This window comes from Xenopus tropicalis, chromosome 7 (genome assembly GCF_000004195.4).
Source record: "Xenopus tropicalis strain Nigerian chromosome 7, UCB_Xtro_10.0, whole genome shotgun sequence".
NCBI classification, from domain to species: domain Eukaryota; kingdom Metazoa; phylum Chordata; class Amphibia; order Anura; family Pipidae; genus Xenopus; species Xenopus tropicalis.
The window spans coordinates 38696259-38715466 of record NC_030683.2 but is presented as its reverse complement, the minus strand read 5'-3'; the positions used below and the strand labels follow the sequence as shown (position 1 = coordinate 38715466).

Below are 19208 nucleotides of genomic sequence, written 5' to 3'. Positions count from 1 at the left end.
TGAATTTGCTATGGGCCTATGTATAGTATAAAATATTCTCCTAACTTTGTTATATTTTTTAATTAAAAAAACTGTGTATAGTCAAACTTCATTCATCGAGCTGTGGCAGACAACTCCAGTATCAAGAGAGATAAATGTGTGCTTTTTGGGGCCATATGCTGCATTATAACAAATAAATCATAAAACATAGCATTAAAAAAGTATGAACTTTATAAAGTATCAAAATAAATGAATTCTGTATGTTACCTTAAATTCACCAATCAGGCTGTCTGCTCTAAACGCACGAGACCTTAGTGCCTAAAAATAAAAAAGCAATTGATGAAAGGTTTAAATTAAGAACATAAACTCAGGGATTCTAAAACTATGTTTAAACTGTTGAAAAAGTTTTATAATCCTTCAACATTTTTTGAAATATTTAGTAATGCTTTGGGGCTGGGGTCCTACAACTACTGGGGACATGTATTATAGGCTGGGAATCACTGGCTCTAAGATGAAAAACTTGGAATTAGTTGTTTCTTACCTGAATGGTTATAGGTTCCATATGCAGATCTGAAAGTGATCGATGCATGTCATAGGTCAGCATCTGGTGGTTAAAAGAAAGGTGATAAATATTATACATGGTAATTCTTGAATTAATTGGCTATTCATCGAATAACCATTTTCTTTTAATTGAAAATTAAATATGTGAAATATAGTAATGAGTGCATTTTTTTAGTTCAGCTATCGATTTCAAAACGGGACAGATTTGCTCATCATTAGTGAAATATAATTTTTGTCAAGAGCTTTACAATACGTGAGCAATAACTATAGCCTTACCTGGTTAAAATAAGGATTGTTGCCAGTCCCTATTCTTGTGTGCTGAGCCTGGTGTCCAATTTTAACCTTCACAACTGGCTTGATATTGTTGCCAGTCAGATGGCGTCCTTCTATTATGCGAACCTGAATCTGTGGCAGCAAAATATTTTTATTAGTAAAAGATTTACAGTTTATGAATGAGTTGTTTTTTAACCTCATTTTCCTGATTGTGAGATAACTTAATCCTATTCAGTGCTATATCTACTTGTACATTTACTAGGATATATATCATACCTCCCAACATTTTGAAAACGGAAAGAGGGACAAAAATAAATTCCGCATGAAGCGCGGCAAATTTTTTTGACCACACCCCCTAAATACTACTCCCATTTGAATAAATTTGACAGGTTATTTAAATTTTGAACACATTTCTGGGGGTTTTGGGGTCCTGTTCTATGTGTTATTATAGTTTTGCTGAAAAAGGTGAACTTGCCCTTTAAGCTACGAGTCTCAGTTCCCCCAAGAGACCTGTTTAGATTATTAGTTACATTGTATCTCGGTGCAGGGGGTGAGTATTCTGGGCTCTGCCAAAAGCTACTTATTTAATTAAATGTGAGAAACAATCTAAGTGCAGGTGATGCTCGTTAAGATTTCTGGGCTCTCTGCCAAAAGCTACTTTTAATTAAATTTGTATTTTTTTTAGCTTCAGTACAGGAAATCAAATGGAAATGAGGGACTTTTCAGTAAGAATCCAGGACTGCAGGTTGAGCTGTCAAAAGAGGGACTGTCCGAAAGGGACTGCGAAAATCGGTACAGTTGGGAGGTAACTTTGAATATATGTTTTGATTTTTCACAAGAAATCCTGGAGTTGCTGGTCTTTTTTATACTATATATATATATATATATATACACAGTGTATATACCCGTATATGTACATATTGCTAAGACTCTAACCACTGTTAGGCTGAGGTCCCATGCAGAGACTAGTCGCCTGTGATAGATCTCTGTTACCCCAGACGAATGATCTCTCCTAAATGCCTTTCCACTGGCAATAAAGGGAATTAATGGTAGACAGGCCTGCGCATCATTCCGAAGTTGCGCAAAGTTGTGAAACTTCACATGACTTCGAAAAACCAAAGCAATGCCTAGGCCTTTCTACCGCCGATTCCCTTTGTTGCCAGTGGAAAGGCATTTAAGACAGATTATTCTCCTATGGAAGCAGATATCTCCCTCAGGTGACTATTCTCTGCGTAGGACATCAGCCCTAACAATGAGGCATGAAATTTGTAAGCACAAGGCATCTGAGCAGAGGTTTAAAATAACACAATTAACAGCTGTAAAGGTCCCCATACACTATAAGATCCGCTCGCTTGGCGATGTCGCCAAGCGAGCGGATCTTCACCCGATATCCCCACCTACGGGTGGGCAATATCGGGTAGCAAGTAGCTAAAAAAAAAAATAATCCAATCGTTTGGCCCTGGGGCCAAACAATCTAATTACATTTGCGGCCATGGGGCAGTCGGTTCGGGGACCGCATCAACGAGCCAATGCGGTCCCCGATCCGACTGGATTTTCTAACCTGCCCGATCGATATCTGGCCAATTTCAGGCCAGATATCGGTCGGCCAGGCCGCTCGGTTCTGCCCATACACGGCCCGATTAGCTGCAGAATCGGTCCAAGGGACTGATATCGCCAGCTACTATCAGCCCATGTATGGGGACCTTAAACAAGAAGCAGCTTAACTAAATGGATGCTGAAAAATAATGATATCTAATGTTGTCAGGGGCAGCAAAAAGCCATCCATTTTAACTTGTTTTAAGGTTTATTATTCATGATTAATACCTTAAATTCTTGAGACTTTTCATTCTTCTCCACTTGGGAGGGAATGATAGTTGGCTGGTTGGTTTGCTGTTGTGTTTCCTGTTTAGGAACATTAGCAATTGCAACTCTCCCTTCTTCAGCCATAATCTCATTCATTTCAGGAACTTTAGGAGTTTCCTCTTTCACCGGTTCGTATTTTTCAATTTCTGAGGGAAAAATAAAAGCCACGTTATTTACAAGTTAATTTGGATTAAACAAATACACTACAACCTAAGCATTCTTGACTTTTTGAGTATGAAATTTCATTAGATGTAACCCGTGAATATAGTTAGCCCATATGTATGATTAAACAATTCGCATGAAAATAGAGCAATTGGATTGAAATAGCGATAATGTATAATACAATGCAAAGTGTATTTGTTACTTAGCAGTTGAGTCCATATGGTGATGAGTATGGTATTTATGTAGCTTATGGAGGTTTGTAAAGTTACACACATCTAAGTGTTAGACACATTAAGTCACAATTTTCTGCAGATTCTGACACATTTTTGCTTTGCCCATTACTACAAATAAGATATAATGTGAATTGCTTTCCAGTTAGGCATTATATAACTTAACCCCGTGTTCAGTGTGTATTTTCCTATTTACCTTCGAAATCTTTCTTTGATTTCTTTCGGAATAATTTTCCGATCATCCGAAATGGTTTTGAAATAGTTTTGAAAAATTTTCTTGTCTTCGAGACCTGTTGAAAAGAGAGAGGCAAAACCATAGATCAGTCAGTAAACTAAATCATAAAATTTAGAGCAGGGATGTACAACATGTTTCTATCCATCTTTTATAACTACATCTTTCGACTGGGAACATTCGTAAGGGGCCAGTAACAATGGTTACTTATTAATAATTAATAATGTTTTAGGATGTAACAATAACTTTTCTAAACTGCACTAAGCAGTACCACAGGTTTATAGGAAAAATTGGGGTGTTCAGACTGGTGCCACAAAAAGGCGGGGGATGGGATGGCTTAGAAAAGCACAAGAAACCTGCTTTTCAAACCAACATAATAAAATTGCAGCCTCACAGAGCAAAGTTTTTTGGCTGCCGGGGTCAGTGACAGCTATTTGATAGCTGGAAAGAGTCAGAAGACAATTCAAAAACTATACAAATTAAGAAACGAAGACCAGTTCCAAAGTTGCTGAGAATAGGCCATTCTACAACATAGAATTTAATCTGAAGGTGATCCACCCCTTTAATGTGGATATGGTCTTAAAAGTTCTTGTGATAACATTGGTGTAGTTTAAAACAAGGGGAGTGGCCAAAGCATATCGGCCAATATCGGCCCTCCACCATGTAGGCCAGGAAAATTCCATTGCTTGTTACCACAGAATTTGCCCTGCCATAGAACATGGTGGTGTGCAACTGCTAAAAGCAGTTTTGATGAAGTTATACAGGTAATAGCTTTGATTAATATGTCAGTACTTTGAAAGCTTTCCTGCCAGTAAGGAACATTCTTATAAATAGGGAGTCCCCGGTTAGAGATTTGATAAATCGGCCCCTCTTGTGTTTAGTTGCAAGTTATTGTTAACAAATAAATAAATAAAATAATTAATACTTACCTCCATCTTCTCAACTGATGGTTATCAGAAGATCAGATGAAGATCGAATACAAAGAAAAAATCTGCAAATAAGTGAATAATAAGAGTTAATATAATTAAATGTGAGAAATACAGAATAGGAATAATCCCTATAAACATTTGTGCTACACCCAAAAATAAATCTTGAACCTACAAACTGCATTTATTAAACCACAAATCTTAATACATTTTCCCCAGCAGAAATTCTTACCTTTAGATAAATGTAAAAAGAAAAATGTATATAAATATACTATGGCACAGAGTAGTAACTGTGTCACTATCTGCGCCAAAAGCATCAATAATCTCTAAGCTCTGCTTTTCTGTGTTTGTGCTTTAGCAGCATGTGATGTCACAATTGTCACTATGGCAACCAAGGTGCCTGTTAGAATCTAGGTCAACGGATTTTGTTTGTGGTTTAGCACTTGGGCAGTGCTCCTTTTTTAAAAACCAAAATTGCACTGGTCAAGAGGCACCACAGCACAATCTAACAGTGTAATCAGAAAATAAACTTAGCAATTTAATTCACAGTTAGGTGTCTAAAAAACTGGTTTATACATGTGTAGTAGCTTTTCCTTGTCCTATCAGAATAAATTAATTTTTAAATCATTGATTAGTAAAAATGTACTTGTGAATGGACTAGATGTGCAGTCATAATCACATCTATCCGATCAAAATAACATGTTAAAACACTTTATCTACAACTCTCATAACATATTCACTGTGGTTCAGTACATTAGTGATTAATATTATTTAAAGTTACAAACTGCATTCATTAAACCACAAGTCTTGTTAAATTTTCCCCAGCAGATTTTCTTACCTGAATATGTGAATATTTAGTTGTAAAAAATGTATATAAATATACTATGGCACAGAGTAGTTACACTAAATGTCTGAGAAAATACATCTAAAACACAAGGGGGGTGGATTCATTAAGTTTGAAATTCATTTTGTTTTTTTATACTTGAACGAGAAAAAACCCAATTGCAATTTTCTTTCTTGATTGCTAGTATATTTTTGACATAAGTTGCATCTGAAGCACATTATATTGTGGAAATAAAAATCACACACAACTGAAATAAAAATCACATTGTTTTATTTAAATGCGACTGATCAAAAAAAATATAAAAATATAAATAAATTAGTTTGAATGTAAAAAAATACACTGCATTGACTTATAGATGCTCATCAGATGTTAATTGGCAACTGGTTTCATTATGTTGGGTTGAAAAACCTACTGTTCTTCCACTTCAGCTTATTCTTGCGCCTTTTCTTCTTCTTCTTAGCACCCCCCATTTTCTAAACGCTACTCCTCCTACAGTTTTAGGGGTACAGCACCCAAACTCCCCACACTTCTTCGCCCTATAGTGGAGCAGGTTGCTTGTGCTTTTCTAAGCGATCCCGCCCCCTGTCTTTCTGAGGCACCCCCCAGAACACCCCAATTTTTCCACTGACTTTGACAGGGAAAATTTACAAACTGCTGCTACTCTTACAGCTTTGAAGCTACACCCCCCAAACTGGAATAACATAATAATGGGGTCACCCTGAATGAAACAGCGACATTTGTTGGATGGGAGGGACCAACAACAGCCAATCAAATTTCACCCTTTGACTGTTATGGGGAAATTGAAACTGCTGCCAATCTTACAGCTTTGAGGCTACACTCCCCAAACTTGAATCACATAGTCATGGGGTCAGCCTGAATGAAAATGAGTGTTGGATGCCCAAAAGTGGGCGGAGCTGTTAACAGCCAATCAGAATTTACCTATTGACTTGGCGGAAATTCAACCTGCTGCCATTCTCACAGTAATAACACCAGGGTCCCCAAACTTTGAAGGGTTAGATACCAAGTAACTGCGGTTCAAGGTTAGAAAAGTGGGCGGAGCCACCAACAGCCAATCAGACTTTACCTATTGACTTTTAATGGGGAAATCCAACCTGCTGCCATTCTCACAGTATTAACCCCAGGGTTCCCAAACTTTTCCCAGTTGGTCACTAGGGGCTGCAGTTTTAGTTTTGAAAAGTGGGCAGAGCCACCAACAGCCAATCAGATTTCACCTATTGAATTTTATTGGTTTGATGCCAGGGTTCCCAAACTTTGCACAGTCAGTCACTGGGTGACTACATACTCAAGGTTAGAAAAAGTGGGCGGGGCCACCAAAAGCCAATCACATTTCTTTCATTGTTTTCAGTGGGGAAATTTTAACTGCTGCCATTCTCACATGTTTAATGTCAGGGTCCCCGAACTTTGCACAGTTTGTTACTGGGTGACTATGTGCCAAGTTTAGAAAATTGGACGGGGCCAACAACAGCCAATCAGATTTCACCTATAGACTTCACATGTTTAAATTTAAACTGTGGCCATTCTTTAAATTTTAATACTAAGGTCCCCAAACTTTGCAGAGCTAGTCACCAGGTAACTGTGGTTCAGAGTTAGAAAAAGTGGGTGGAGCCACCAACAGCCAATCAGATTTTAACTATTGATTTTCAATGGGGAAATTCAACCTGCTGCCATTCTCACAGTATTAACACCAGGGTCCTAGGGGACTGCATTTTTAGGTTTTAAAAAGTGGGTGGAGCCACCAACAGCCAATCAGACTTCACCTATTGATTTTTTTTTTTTGTTTAAATTTAAAATGCTGACACTGTTTATGTCAGGGTTCCCAAACATTGCACAGTCACTGGCTGACAACATATTCATGGTTATTAATTCCAGGGTTATTAAACTTTCCAGAGTTAGTCACTGGGTATTTGCCGTTCAAAGTTAGAAAAAAGTGGGCGGAGCCACCAACAGCCAAACACATTTTACCTATTTACTTTCAATGGTGAAGTGTAAAATGCTGTCAGTCTCACCATTTTTATGCAAAGTTTTTTTTGCAAAGTTGGTCACTGGGGGACTGCAGTTCAAAAATAGGAAAAGTGGGTTGGGCCACTAACAGCCAATCAGATTTCATCCTTTGAATTTTATTGGTTTAAATTTAAAATGCTGCCTTTCTCACACTATTTATGCCAGGGTGCCCACTGTTTGTTGCTGGGTGACTTCGACTCAAGTTTAGAAAAAGTGGGCAAACCCACCAACCACCAATCACAATTTACCTATTGACTTTAAAGGAGAAGGAAAGGCCACAGTAAGTTACTTGGGGGTGCCAAAATGTAAGGCACCCCCAAGTGACTTTAATCGCTTACCTTGTACCCCGGGCTGGTGCCCCTGTTAGGAGAAAACTGCACCAGCCCGGAGTAGCTGCAGCGAGCATTTCCTTCTTCCATGTTCACTCTTCCGGCAAAATCCGGAGAAGTGGGGGTGCCTTTCCTTCTCATTTAATTGGTTTAAATTAAACTGCTGCCGTTGTTTAACTATTAATCCTAGGGTCCCAAACTTTGCAGATTTAGTCACTGGGTAACTTCAGTTCCAGGTTAGAAAAAGGGGGCAGAGCCACCAACCACCAACCGTCACTCATTGACTTTCAGTGGGGAAATTTAAGTTGCTGCCATTCAGACACTATTAAAACCAGGGTCCCCAAACTTTGCACAGTGGTTTTCATTCCAGAATCAATTCAGCTAACCTGAAGCACTGCTTCATTTAGTAGTCTTTGGGTATGGGGCTACTGTGGCTCAGAGGAAATGCTGCTACATACTTCTATGGGTACCCAGGGCAATATACTCCTGCCAAATCTGGGTTGGTTAGAGATAGGTGTGAAAATGGCTCTGTCTTCTTTATTTTTTAATAAAATCTTAGACCTTATATCAATTATGCTTATATTGGCACTGACAACTACTCATTAGGGTGCATTCACCTACCCTAACGCAGTGAGCAAAGTGTTATTTAGGATGCAATTGGGTGTTTTTTCCCCACAATGCACTGGTTTTCACCAGAAATCCTATGTCATTGTATGTGTAATGCAGGGGTTGACTCAGATGCAATTGAGCTGCACCTGACTCATTTGTGCTGCGTCCTTCATCCAATTTATCAAAATGGACGCAACCTCTACCTAGCGTTACTTCCATTGTTTATTTGAGTCAGTTCCAGTGTTTTTTTTGCAAATGATGTCTGAGCCACAAGTTGACGCAGGGCGCTGGGGGAACCCTGGAGAGAGAAAAGGGTTTACACAGTGCTGTGCGCCAAAAGGTGCAGCAGCACTTAATTTGTAATGGAAGGCAGGAAGGATTGATTAGTGCTAAACACAAGTGTGCGTTTAATGCAACTCACTGCAGGGAAAAGGCATAAAGTGCCTGCTGCATTTATTCTAGTTATTTGTGTTGGGAATTTGTTAGACTTTCTTTTGCTGAAGTCCTTGCTTTCTTTTTTTCCATATGCTATACAATGCTTTATGGGATGTCTGATACCACAGGTCGGCGCTCCTGTCAGCAGAAAACTGTGGGGTACCTGAAGGTGAATGATCCTCTCCTTTCTTCTTTTTTCACACTGCTTGTGCATGCGCAGTAGAGTGAAAAGGTGAACTTTAACAAACAAGCTGGCTTTCTCACTGTACTGTGCATGTGTCGGCCCCAGGATCACAAAGAAAGAAGACAGAAGGAAGAGGATTGCTCGCCCACAGGTACCCTGGGCTGGTGCAGTTTTCTGCTAACAGGTAAGTGGTTACAATCACTGGGGGTGCCCAACCTTTAATAAAACTCTGACTTCTGAATGCAACTGTGCTATTAAATCTAATTGAAGAATATTTTTTATGGTTCTTAGGAACAAGGATTTTTCCTCTTTCTGTTTTTTATGTGCTTTCCCTGTAAGCATATATGATTTACTTTATGGATGGACATAATAGTGTTTTCTAAAATTAGAATGGTGGCTGGCTGATATTTTCTACAGCTAACTACACCCTATGAGAAATGGCAAACGGGGCTTTTGTCACCCATGTGAAAATACCAGAAAATTCTCTTATATATCAGAGCATTAAAATCACAGTTGTTTGCCAGTAATATGAATAAATAAACCAAAAATGCAAGGATTTTCACACATTTTATACATATGCTTGTGGCAATCCAAATGCTCTGCTGTGGAGAGGAAGTTTCAGGCATTTTAACACAGGCAACAAATATCATACCATGTGGTACTGGCCGAAAAATATGAAAATACTCAACCTTGGTCTCATGCCATCACCCAGGTAGATGTAAACCATTGACTTCCGTTGCTTGTCTACTCATGTTGAGCAGTTTGTTTAGGCTATTTAACTGCTCTCACATAAAAATGTTAAGTACAATTCAGAGAATCCCTGTTGTGACTGGAGTAATCATTCCCAAAAAAGAAAAAAAAGAAGTTACAAAGTCATTTTGTACCAGGAGAAATGTTACAGTAAACTAAAGACACTTAAATATAGGTGAGGTAAATGATCCTACTCCAGCATTATACTGAATTGATTCTATGCTAAATATACAGTAATTGATCAGCAGTGCATATATGTATGGGCTTATTGGACATGAGAGAAGAATTTTGCATTACTCTACATTAAATTTTGAATAGATTTCCTCTTCACTCACCAGGGGAACATAGGACATTCCCCCCCACCCCACCCCCAGGAAGTGGTCTTGTATTATTTTTCTATATATACGTTCAGCTGACTGGAATGATATACTTTTTACAGGTTATTGCAGGGGTCCCCAAACTTTTTTTTACCTGTGAGCCACATTCAAATGTAAAAAGAGTTGGAGAGCAACACAAGCATGAAAAATGTTCCTGGGGTTACAAATAAAAGGTTATGTGACTACACCTAACCTGTTACATACATTTTAGAAGCTGTGCACAATGAGCAGCATAACCATGATGCCAGGGGGAATGGGGTCTGCATTTGCCTTCTTGCCTATTTGCAGTGCACCTGGAGTACAATCCAGAGAGATGGAAGGAGGTTGGCACAGGGTGGGGTAAGGTACATCCTGCCAACAATCCCTGTTCGGGCCCCCACTTACATCTAGCTCTGGTTTGGGGAGAAGATAGACCTATTGGTGTGTGATGAAGAGCCATGAGTCTATGTGGTGGGAGAGTCAAGATTCCCAAGTTATACCACTGGTAGTCCCTTAAAAGTCATAAAGTTCTTTTGTGATCTAGTTACCGGGACTTTTACTTGAACATTTTCTATTGTGTCTCCCATAGGATATATACCCTCCAATAAAAGCAATAGCAAATCGTGAATATATCACAACTGGAGGGCTACCAGCTGTTCAACCTGTTCAAACAGTAGTATATGCTTTTTTTTTAGTGGTGTAACTAATTTAGTACAGGCCAAGGTGCAGGATTTGCACCTGGCCCCCACTCTCCGAACTGGCTAATTCCTCCTTCTGGGTTTGCATGAGCCTGTATAAATGCCTTTCACTTCTCTCCTCCATCCATGCACCATGTACCACAGTATCTGCCAGGGCCCCCAAGGGGGCAGTTGCGTCAGTAAAATAATACAGAATTTGTTGGAGCTGTATAGACAAAGATTGCAGTAAATGTAGGCTGTTGAGGAGCCCCAATGGTTTTTTTTAAAACAAAAGGATCAATATCTGGCTGATTTTTTGGCCCAATGTCTGTTGGGCAGACTGGTAATAGGGCCACACACACACAAGCCAATAAGCTAATGGCTTGGTCTGAAAGGACTGAATGGACAGCTTTTTTCAGCTTGTTTACGGCCACCTTAAGGAGTTCCACAGCATACTGTAAGACGGGGTCCCCAACTCGTGAGCCATTGTCAAATGTAAAAAGACTTGGGATAGCAACACAAGCATCATAAAAGTTCATGGAGGTGCCAAATAAGGGCTACGATTGGCTATTAGGGAGCCTCTATGCACACTATCAGCTTACAGGAGGCTTTATTTGGTAATGAAGCTTGTTTTTATTCAACCAAAACTTGCCACTAAGTCAGGAATTCAAAAATAACTACCTGCTTGGGGGCACAGAGAGCAACATCCAAGGGGTTGGGGAGCAATGGTTGGGAATCACTGCTATAAGAGTTTCTTCTTTAAAGGGCATAGTAAGCTAAAGTCACTGGGAGTGCAATTCTTTAAATACTGCATCAGTCCACAATGGTTTTCTGCAGTGTGGGTCATACCAACCTTCCTGAGCATCCTGCTGCATGCACTCAGGGCCAGGGTTACACATGCTCAGTTCCCCAGCTCTTTGAAAAAGTTCAGGACTGTAAATACCCAACAATGACAACCCCAGAGATCTTCAAGAATTTTGCCATTCGCTCATTACATCACATGAAGTGACATCATTGTATACAACCCATATATCCCATAGATATGCATACGACCCATAGATATGATGCGCACAAGCTCATCTAACATCACTGGATGCTTACTGCACATAGGCACAATGAATTCAACAGAGAAACTGCAAAACTCCAGGGAATAAAGTAGAAGATAGGAGACAGGGGGAGGGGGTTCAAAACTGGGTGATTTGGGAAGATGACGTCTAGTAACTTTAGCTTTCCTTGTCCTTTAATTGTGGTTACATGTCTCATGGAAGATTATTATAAACAGTAGAAGATTTGTGAATAAATGTTCTGGAAAATAAGAGCAATAAGATGATTACCTATTAAAAATGATCTATTAGGTGTAGCTCCACTAACCATCATGTGTAGAATCTGACACTGCTCAGTAGCACTGCTGAGAGCTTAGAGGAAGGGGGTGGGACTTGGGTTGCTATTGCAACTGTCTGACTGTCACTCACAGCCATGACCACTTCCTGTGGGAGAATGAAAGGATGCCTTCAGCCTTCATCCCAGCCCAGTCACGGAGCAGAGGAGATGTCTCTGCAGCTCTGATGTAATTACATTTGTAAGAGGTAAAATTATTTTAAACCATTTTTTTTCTGGAGCCCTATGCATTTAAAGGAAAGATGGGAGATGGGGATGATACAATATGTCCCTTTTAAAGGTGTGTGGGAAAAAATGTATTATTAGGGCTTATTATAGGGCAGGGCAAATAGTGCATTTGTTCCTGGTGGCTCCCATATTGTATAGCAGCTGGTAGGTGTTTATTCAGTACATACACCTTAGGGATCTCCAGCCGCAGTCATCTCTGTGTTGATGAACTGCAAGTGCCAGCATGCCACAACGGCTACAACTGCCTGACAGATGGTGGGAGTTGTAGTTCAACAACTAAAGGGTTGCATGTTAGACATCCTTTATTGATGTAATTCTTCCCAGCAAAGCCCCCGCCACCACAGCGTTGCCAGCCCCCTCCTTTCTCTAGCAACAACCCTGTGAGAACTGACTGTGCAGATCTCCTTATACAGTTTTTATATTTGAGCAATTAAATGATGCATTCTAATGGTCACGTTGTGTTTTAGTTGCAAATGATCGTTGCACATATTGCCCAGTACGTATGCCTTGCCCAGGCTAATTGGATCATTTAACCCTTGCCCATTGCTGACTGGTTATATGTTACTTTAGTGAGTTGGGCTCCTAGATCAGTGTTTTTCAACCTTTTTTGGGCAAAGGCACACTTGTTTCATGAAAAAAATCATGAGGCACACCACCATTAGAAAATGTTAAAAAATGTAACTCTGTGCCCAGCAGCAGTGCCCCCCTAGTACATTGGTGCCAAGAGCAGTGCCCCCCTAGTACATTGGTGCCAACAGCAGTGCCCCCCTAGTACATTGGTGCCAAGAGCAGTGCCCCCTAGTACACTGGTGCCCAGCAGCAGTGCCCCCCTAGTACATTGGTGCCAAGAGCAGTGCCCCCCTAGTACATTGGTGCCCAGCAGCAGTGCCCCCCTAGTACATTGGTGCCAAGAGCAGTGCCCCCCTAGTACACTGGTGCCCAGCAGCAGTGCCCCCCTAGTACATTGGTGCCAAGAGCAGTGCCCCCCTAGTACATTGGTGCCAAGAGCAGTGCCCCCCTAGTACATTGGTGCCCAGCAGCAGTGCCCCCATAAGTCAGTGTGCCCCGTGGCCCCCCCTAATACATTGGTGCCCAGCAGCATTTTACTCTTCGGCGGCTTCAGCAGCATCTTCCCCTCACGCGCGCCGCCTCTGCACTTCTGCCTACACGCGACCGCACACAGGCCCTTTTATAACGTTGCGCCCCGTGCGTACTGACGTCACCCGTACACACGGGGCGCAACCAATGACAGGGCCCGGATTTTTTTTTTAAAGTAAAAATTGCGGCCCTGCCTATGGCACACCAGGCAACATCTAGTGTGCTGCGGAACAGCGGTTGAAAAACGCTGTCCTAGATATTTTACTACTGTAAACCCAGTAGATAGAGTCATCTTGTTCCCTGAGCCCACAGCTCTGACTGGGTTAAGTGACAAATATTGTATTTTCTTTTATTATAAGCAATCTCTAGTTATACGCTTTGCTGTAAAACAGGCATCATAAGGGAGATAACAGGTGCAAACCTGATTCCATAGCAACCAATAAGCATGTATCATTCATGGACCTTCTATTTATATACAGTGGAGGAAATAATTATTTGACCCCTCACTGATTTTGTAAGTTTGTCCAATGACAAAGAAATGAAAAGTCTCAGAACAGTATCATTTCAATGGTAGGTTTATTTTAACAGTGGCAGATAGCACATCAAAAGGAAAATCGAAAAAATAACTTTAAATAAAAGATAGCAACTGATTTGCATTTCATTGAGTGAAATAAGTTTTTGAACCCTCTAACAAAAAAAGACTTAATACATAGTGGAAAAACCCTTGTTTGCAAGCACAGAGGTCAAACGTTTCTTGTAATTGATGACCAAGTTTGCGCACATTTTAGGAGGAATGTTGGTCCACTCCTCTTTGCAGATCATCTCTAAATCCCTAAGGTTTCTCTGTGCAACTCTGAGCTTGAGCTCCCTCCATAGGTTTTCTATTGGATTAAGGTCCGGAGACTGACTAGGCCACTCCATGACCTTAATGTGCTTCTTCTTGAGCCACTCCTTTGTTGCCTTTGCTGTATGTTTTGGGTCATTGTCGTGCTGGAACACCCATCCACAACCCATTTTCAGTTTCCTGGCAGAGGGAAGGAGGTTGTCGTTCAGGATTTCACGATACATGGCTCCGTCCATTTTCCCGTTAATGCGAATAAGTTGTCCTGTGCCCTTAGCAGAAAAACACCCCCAAAGCAAAATGTTTCCACCCCCATGCTTGACGGTGGGGACGGTGTTTTGGGGGTCATAGGCAGCATTTTTCTTCCTCCAAACACAGCGAGTTGAGTTAATGCCAAAGAGCTCTATTTTGGTCTCATCAGACCACAGCACCTTCTCCCAGTCACTCACAGAATCATTCAGGTGTTCATTGGCAAACTTCAGACGGGCCTGCACATGTGCCTTCTTGAGCAGGGGGACCTTGCGAGCCCTGCAGGACTTTAATCCATTGCGGTGTAATGTGTTTCCAATGGTTTTCTTGGTGACTGTGGTCCCTGCTAATTTGAGGTCATTAACTAACTCCTCCCGTGTAGTTCTAGGATGCTTTTTCACCTTTCTCAGAATCATTGACACCCCACGAGGTGAGATCTTGCGTGGAGCCCCAGAGCGAGGTCGATTGATGGTCATTTTGTGCTCCTTCCATTTTCGAACAATTGCACCAACAGTTGTCACCTTCTCTCCCAGCTTCTTGCTAATGGTTTTGTAGCCCATTCCAGCCTTGTGCAGGTCTACAATTTTGTCTCTGACATCCTTGGACAGCTCTTTGGTCTTTCCCATGTTGGAGAGTTTGGAGTCTGCTTGATTGATTGATTCTGTGGACAGGTGTCTTTTATACAGGTGACTAGTTAAGACAGGTGTCCTTAATGAGGTTGACTAATTGAGTAGAAGTGTCTAACCACTCTGTGGGAGCCAGAACTCTTAATGGTTGGTAGGGGTTCAAAAACTTATTTCACTCAATGAAATGCAAATCAGTTGCTATCTTTTATTTAAAGTTATTTTTTTCGATTTTCCTTTTGATGTGCTATCTGCCACTGTTAAAATAAACCTACCATTGAAATTATACTGTTCTGAGACTTTTCATTTCTTTGTCATTGGACAAACTTACAAAATCAGTGAGGGGTCAAATAATTATTTCCTCCACTGTAGTAGATAGTGGTGTGCAGGCTGGTTCCAAACCTGAGGCCCCCATCCCAATCACTAACACCTCCACTGCTGCCAGCCTCCACCACATGCACCATGTACTCTACTTCCTTCTTGCAGCCGTAACCAGGGGTGTATTGCCCAAAGTTCCTTCTGGGTGCAAGCCTGGGTTGGCAGGGCCTACCAGGTTTTTTCCCTGTGTCCTGCTGGCCCAGTCCGACCCTGTATCTCCACTTGCCCTCCTCTTATGGTTACAGCACTGCAGAATACAGATCAGGGCTAAGTGCAAAAACCATTACAGTTTTTGCCTGTTTTTACCCTTCTGACTATATGGATTTATGATTTGCACCATTTGCTAATGGTGTAACTACAGTACAGCAGACCCCATGGTGGTGGGGGGATGAAAGGATGGGACTGTGGGGTCTGCAGTACAGTACTCCTCCCCTCCTGCCTTAAACTTTGCTGCCTGCCGCAAACTAGGGGCAGTGGGCAGGCACAAGCAGGCTGTGGGGGAATAGGGGTTGCCCTCAGGAGGCACTGTGCATGCTCTTTCTAATTATGCCACTGCCACCTGAACGAGGCAAGCGTAACACCATTGTTTAGCCTGATCTACCCATGGCACTAGTTGATGCCCACATACTTCTGCTTTCACCATTTTGGCAGAAACACGGGATTGTGGGAAAAAACAAAGTTCTGTAACCTCACAAAAGGGTCTCCTGTGAGACTTCTAATTTCAGGAAGTTGGCATTGCGTGGGGTTTGCCCAAAATGATTTGGGTTTGTAGTGTATCTTGAAATGGATTTGATGAACTGGGCATGGAAAAAAAATTCTGGAATTCCTATTAAAATGTTGGCAACTTGTACAATATGGTGGGCACCTTGGGAACTTTCCTAAAATGGAGGTTAGACTCTCATAGCTTTATAAACAACCGCATATTGATACAGGATGGTTTACCTTTAAAATTGGTGTGCTTAGCATTGAAATCAATGGACTCCTTGCTCAGGCAGAGTTCATATGTAAAAGCACATAGAGGGATTTACATTTACACTTAAACAATTTTAAATTGGGATTCTGCTGGTGCAATATTGAGTGTACAGACACAGTGCTTACTCCTTGTCTCTGTCTATTTTCAGGAGTAGATCCCTGGGCAATTAGCCTACCATACTTATAGTAGTGCCTAGCCTTACTTAAAGTAGTAGCCGAATCACTGCCACATATTATTGGGTGGCTGATATTATCACCATAAATGCTGCATTGCCCCTAAAATAAACCATAAATAGTTTCATACACCAAATCCCATTTGGGTGGCATGCGAGAGTACTGTTAGCCAAAAAAATACTAGTAGTGAAAGGGTTAACTGAGCACATATCTGCACTATCCCTACCTATGTTCAGGATTAGGCTGATGCCACACGTGGCATTTTTACGCTGCGTATTTTCTAATTCTCTCGGCGGCTGAAAAACGCCTGATATCATCATCCATAGAAATAGCTTGAAAAGACGCAAAGCAAACCTCACAATGCGGAAATACGCTAGAAAACGCCTTAGCACGGATTTTTCAAGCGTAGGCCGAAACATGCCAGTACTTGCAAAGCAAGCTATTCCTATGTATACGCAAAGGCAGCTGCCAGACCTAGCGGAAATACGCGGCGTTTTTTGCTATTTCGCACTATTAGCACCATGGCAACGGGATTTGCTTACGTCACCAGTACTAGGCTGAAAAACGCCACGTGTGGCTTGTGCGGCGTTTTTAGGCCGAGAAAATATGCAGTGTAAAAACGCCACATGTGGCATCAGCCTTAGGCCTCTGGACAATTATCCTAGCCTTAATTCAGATAGTGCCTCTCTGCATATCATGTTATAGCTGTCAGTTCCCCCTCATTGTATTGTAGCATTTCTCCGCAAACACAGTCAGCCTTTTTCACTATGAAGTGATTCAGTTGAAATTATTTCAGACGTTGTGTATTCTCGGCAAGCCGTTTTTAAGGGCTTATTTTTTCATATGGCTCTTTTCAGCACCAAGGGTGGGACTGTTCTGTAAAAAGGCGGACAGTTGGGAGAAAAGATTACAGATCAACTAGAGTCAGCTAAAGATTTAAAGGCCAACTATTATCCACCAGCCATCAGACTAGGATGACCAGATCACTTGAAAATTCAGGGACATGTCGAATAAATACATGTTGCAGGCAGTGCTGCCTCAGGGGTCCTTGCCACCAAGGCAGCCAAGTTGATGCCACATCACTAGCGCAGAGAGCACAAAGACCCAAAGTTGCAATTTAAAAATCTGAATTTTGTCTATTTAAGTTACAAGGAGAGGCTTTTTGCCACCCATGTTAACTTGCCGGGCGCTGCTGCCTGAGGGGAGTTTCTCAACTTGCCTCATGATATCAGCACCCCTGATGGAGGGCACTTATTGCTTTAAATTAAACTAAAAACTGAAATCAGTTTAGCTCTGTTGGTTGGATTTTCTAGATGTGTCCTTGAATTTTCAAATAACCTGGTTCACGTATATCAGACACCATCAAGTTTTATCTTGTCGGATGCAGACGCATCACGCAGCATTCCTTTCCAAAATGGGTCATGCTGGGTGGCAAAATTTTCCATGTAGTTTACACATCAGATTTTCTATCAGTCCCATTATATTGTAACCCATGCAGCTACTTCCAACTTGTAGGATGTGTTCTGTCAGCCCGACACAAAATCCTACAAAACCTTCTGTGTAGTTTGGTTCTAAAATAAGACTTAATAAAGGGGTAATTGGCCTTTACATTTTAAGAAGCTGATATAAAGTCCAAAAAAGCCACTATATAGGTTATATGCAAGAGTACAGGAAGAAGTCTGCCAGCCACTATTGTATATATATATGATAATTATTTATATTGAGAGATTGGGATAGTTTAGAAGCAGGACTGGCAAACAGGGACAAAATTACATAGGTATACAACAGGTATAGGACATGTTATTCAGAATGCTCGGGACCTGGGGTTTTCCAGATAAGAAGATAAGCGATATTTCTGTAATTTGGATCACCATATCTTAAGTCTACTAAAAAATTATTTAAATGTTAAATAAACCCAATAGGATTGTTTTGCCTCCAGTAAGGATTAATTATACCATAATCAGGATCAAGTGCAAGGTAGTATGTTATTATTACAAAGAAAAAGAAAATCATTTAAAAATTGTGAAATATTTGCTTATAATGGAGTCTGTAGGAGATGCCCTTCCCGTAATTGGGAGCATTCTGTATAATGGGTTGCTGATTGACAGATCCCATACCTGTACATATCAATGGGCAGATTGTCAATCAGTAGGAAGCCAAAACTAGAGATTTTATGGTAAGTGATAGACACACAATACACAGCTACCCTCTCTTACCTGAATAAATACAGCAGTGGTCAGACTGGGATTTGGTGAGTTCCCATGGTGCTGCAGCAGCAGGTAGCCATTCCCCTCCCCCGCTCCCCCTCACTGCTCAGTTAGCGCACAGTCACACGCAAGCAGGTTCCCACTCAGTTTCTATGTCTCAGACACACATGTGCAAGCAGACTCACACTGTCTCTAGCACAATCACACAGGCAGACACAAGCACCTTCTCTTCCCCACACTGAGGTAGAGCCATTTTCTACCACAGTATTGCCCTCACAGACAGAATCAGGTGACCAGGCTGTGGCTCAAGTCAGGATGAAAAGAACAAAGTATTCATTAGCAGGACTGCAGCAGCTGCCAGAGAGAGACCCAGGAGAGAGGCACTGTATTAGCAGTTGTTGAGATCTTAAAATCCATTATGGGCACTTGCTGTTACCCTGCTTGATGGAAAAACTCCAGATCATTGGCTTACCCTGTAGACTGATAGATGAGCACAAGTAGTTTATATTGGGCATTTTGGGGATGCATTTCTGTGCCTAGTAATAGCAGGTGAATTGTCTATGGAGCTTTGTAAAAATTACCAAATATTGTCATTTCTGTGCTGAATC

At 41.2% G+C, this 19208-nt stretch overlaps 2 protein-coding genes across 4 annotated transcripts in view; one reads left to right on the top strand and one right to left on the bottom strand.

The window, feature by feature from the left end:
- Positions 1–92: 92 nt before the first annotated feature.
- On the bottom strand, positions 93–4235 carry LOC116412352 (fer-1-like protein 5). Its single transcript, XM_031906494.1, has 7 exons — positions 4230–4235; positions 3265–3358; positions 2638–2822; positions 817–945; positions 521–583; positions 247–297; positions 93–158 (listed from the first exon to the last, which is right to left on the bottom strand). Exons 1-7 carry the CDS (start codon positions 4233–4235, stop codon positions 93–95), a joined length of 594 nt encoding a protein of 197 aa, XP_031762354.1.
- A 7680-nt stretch (positions 4236–11915) lies between these two features.
- rufy2 (RUN and FYVE domain containing 2) overlaps positions 11916–19208 on the top strand; it is a 28847-nt gene continuing 21554 nt past the window's right edge. For 2 of the 3 annotated variants that reach the window (XM_012966565.3, XM_031905073.1), the window contains exon 1: positions 11916–12018. The gene's annotated coding sequence lies outside the window, so the exon portion shown is untranslated. 3 annotated transcript variants of the gene reach the window in all.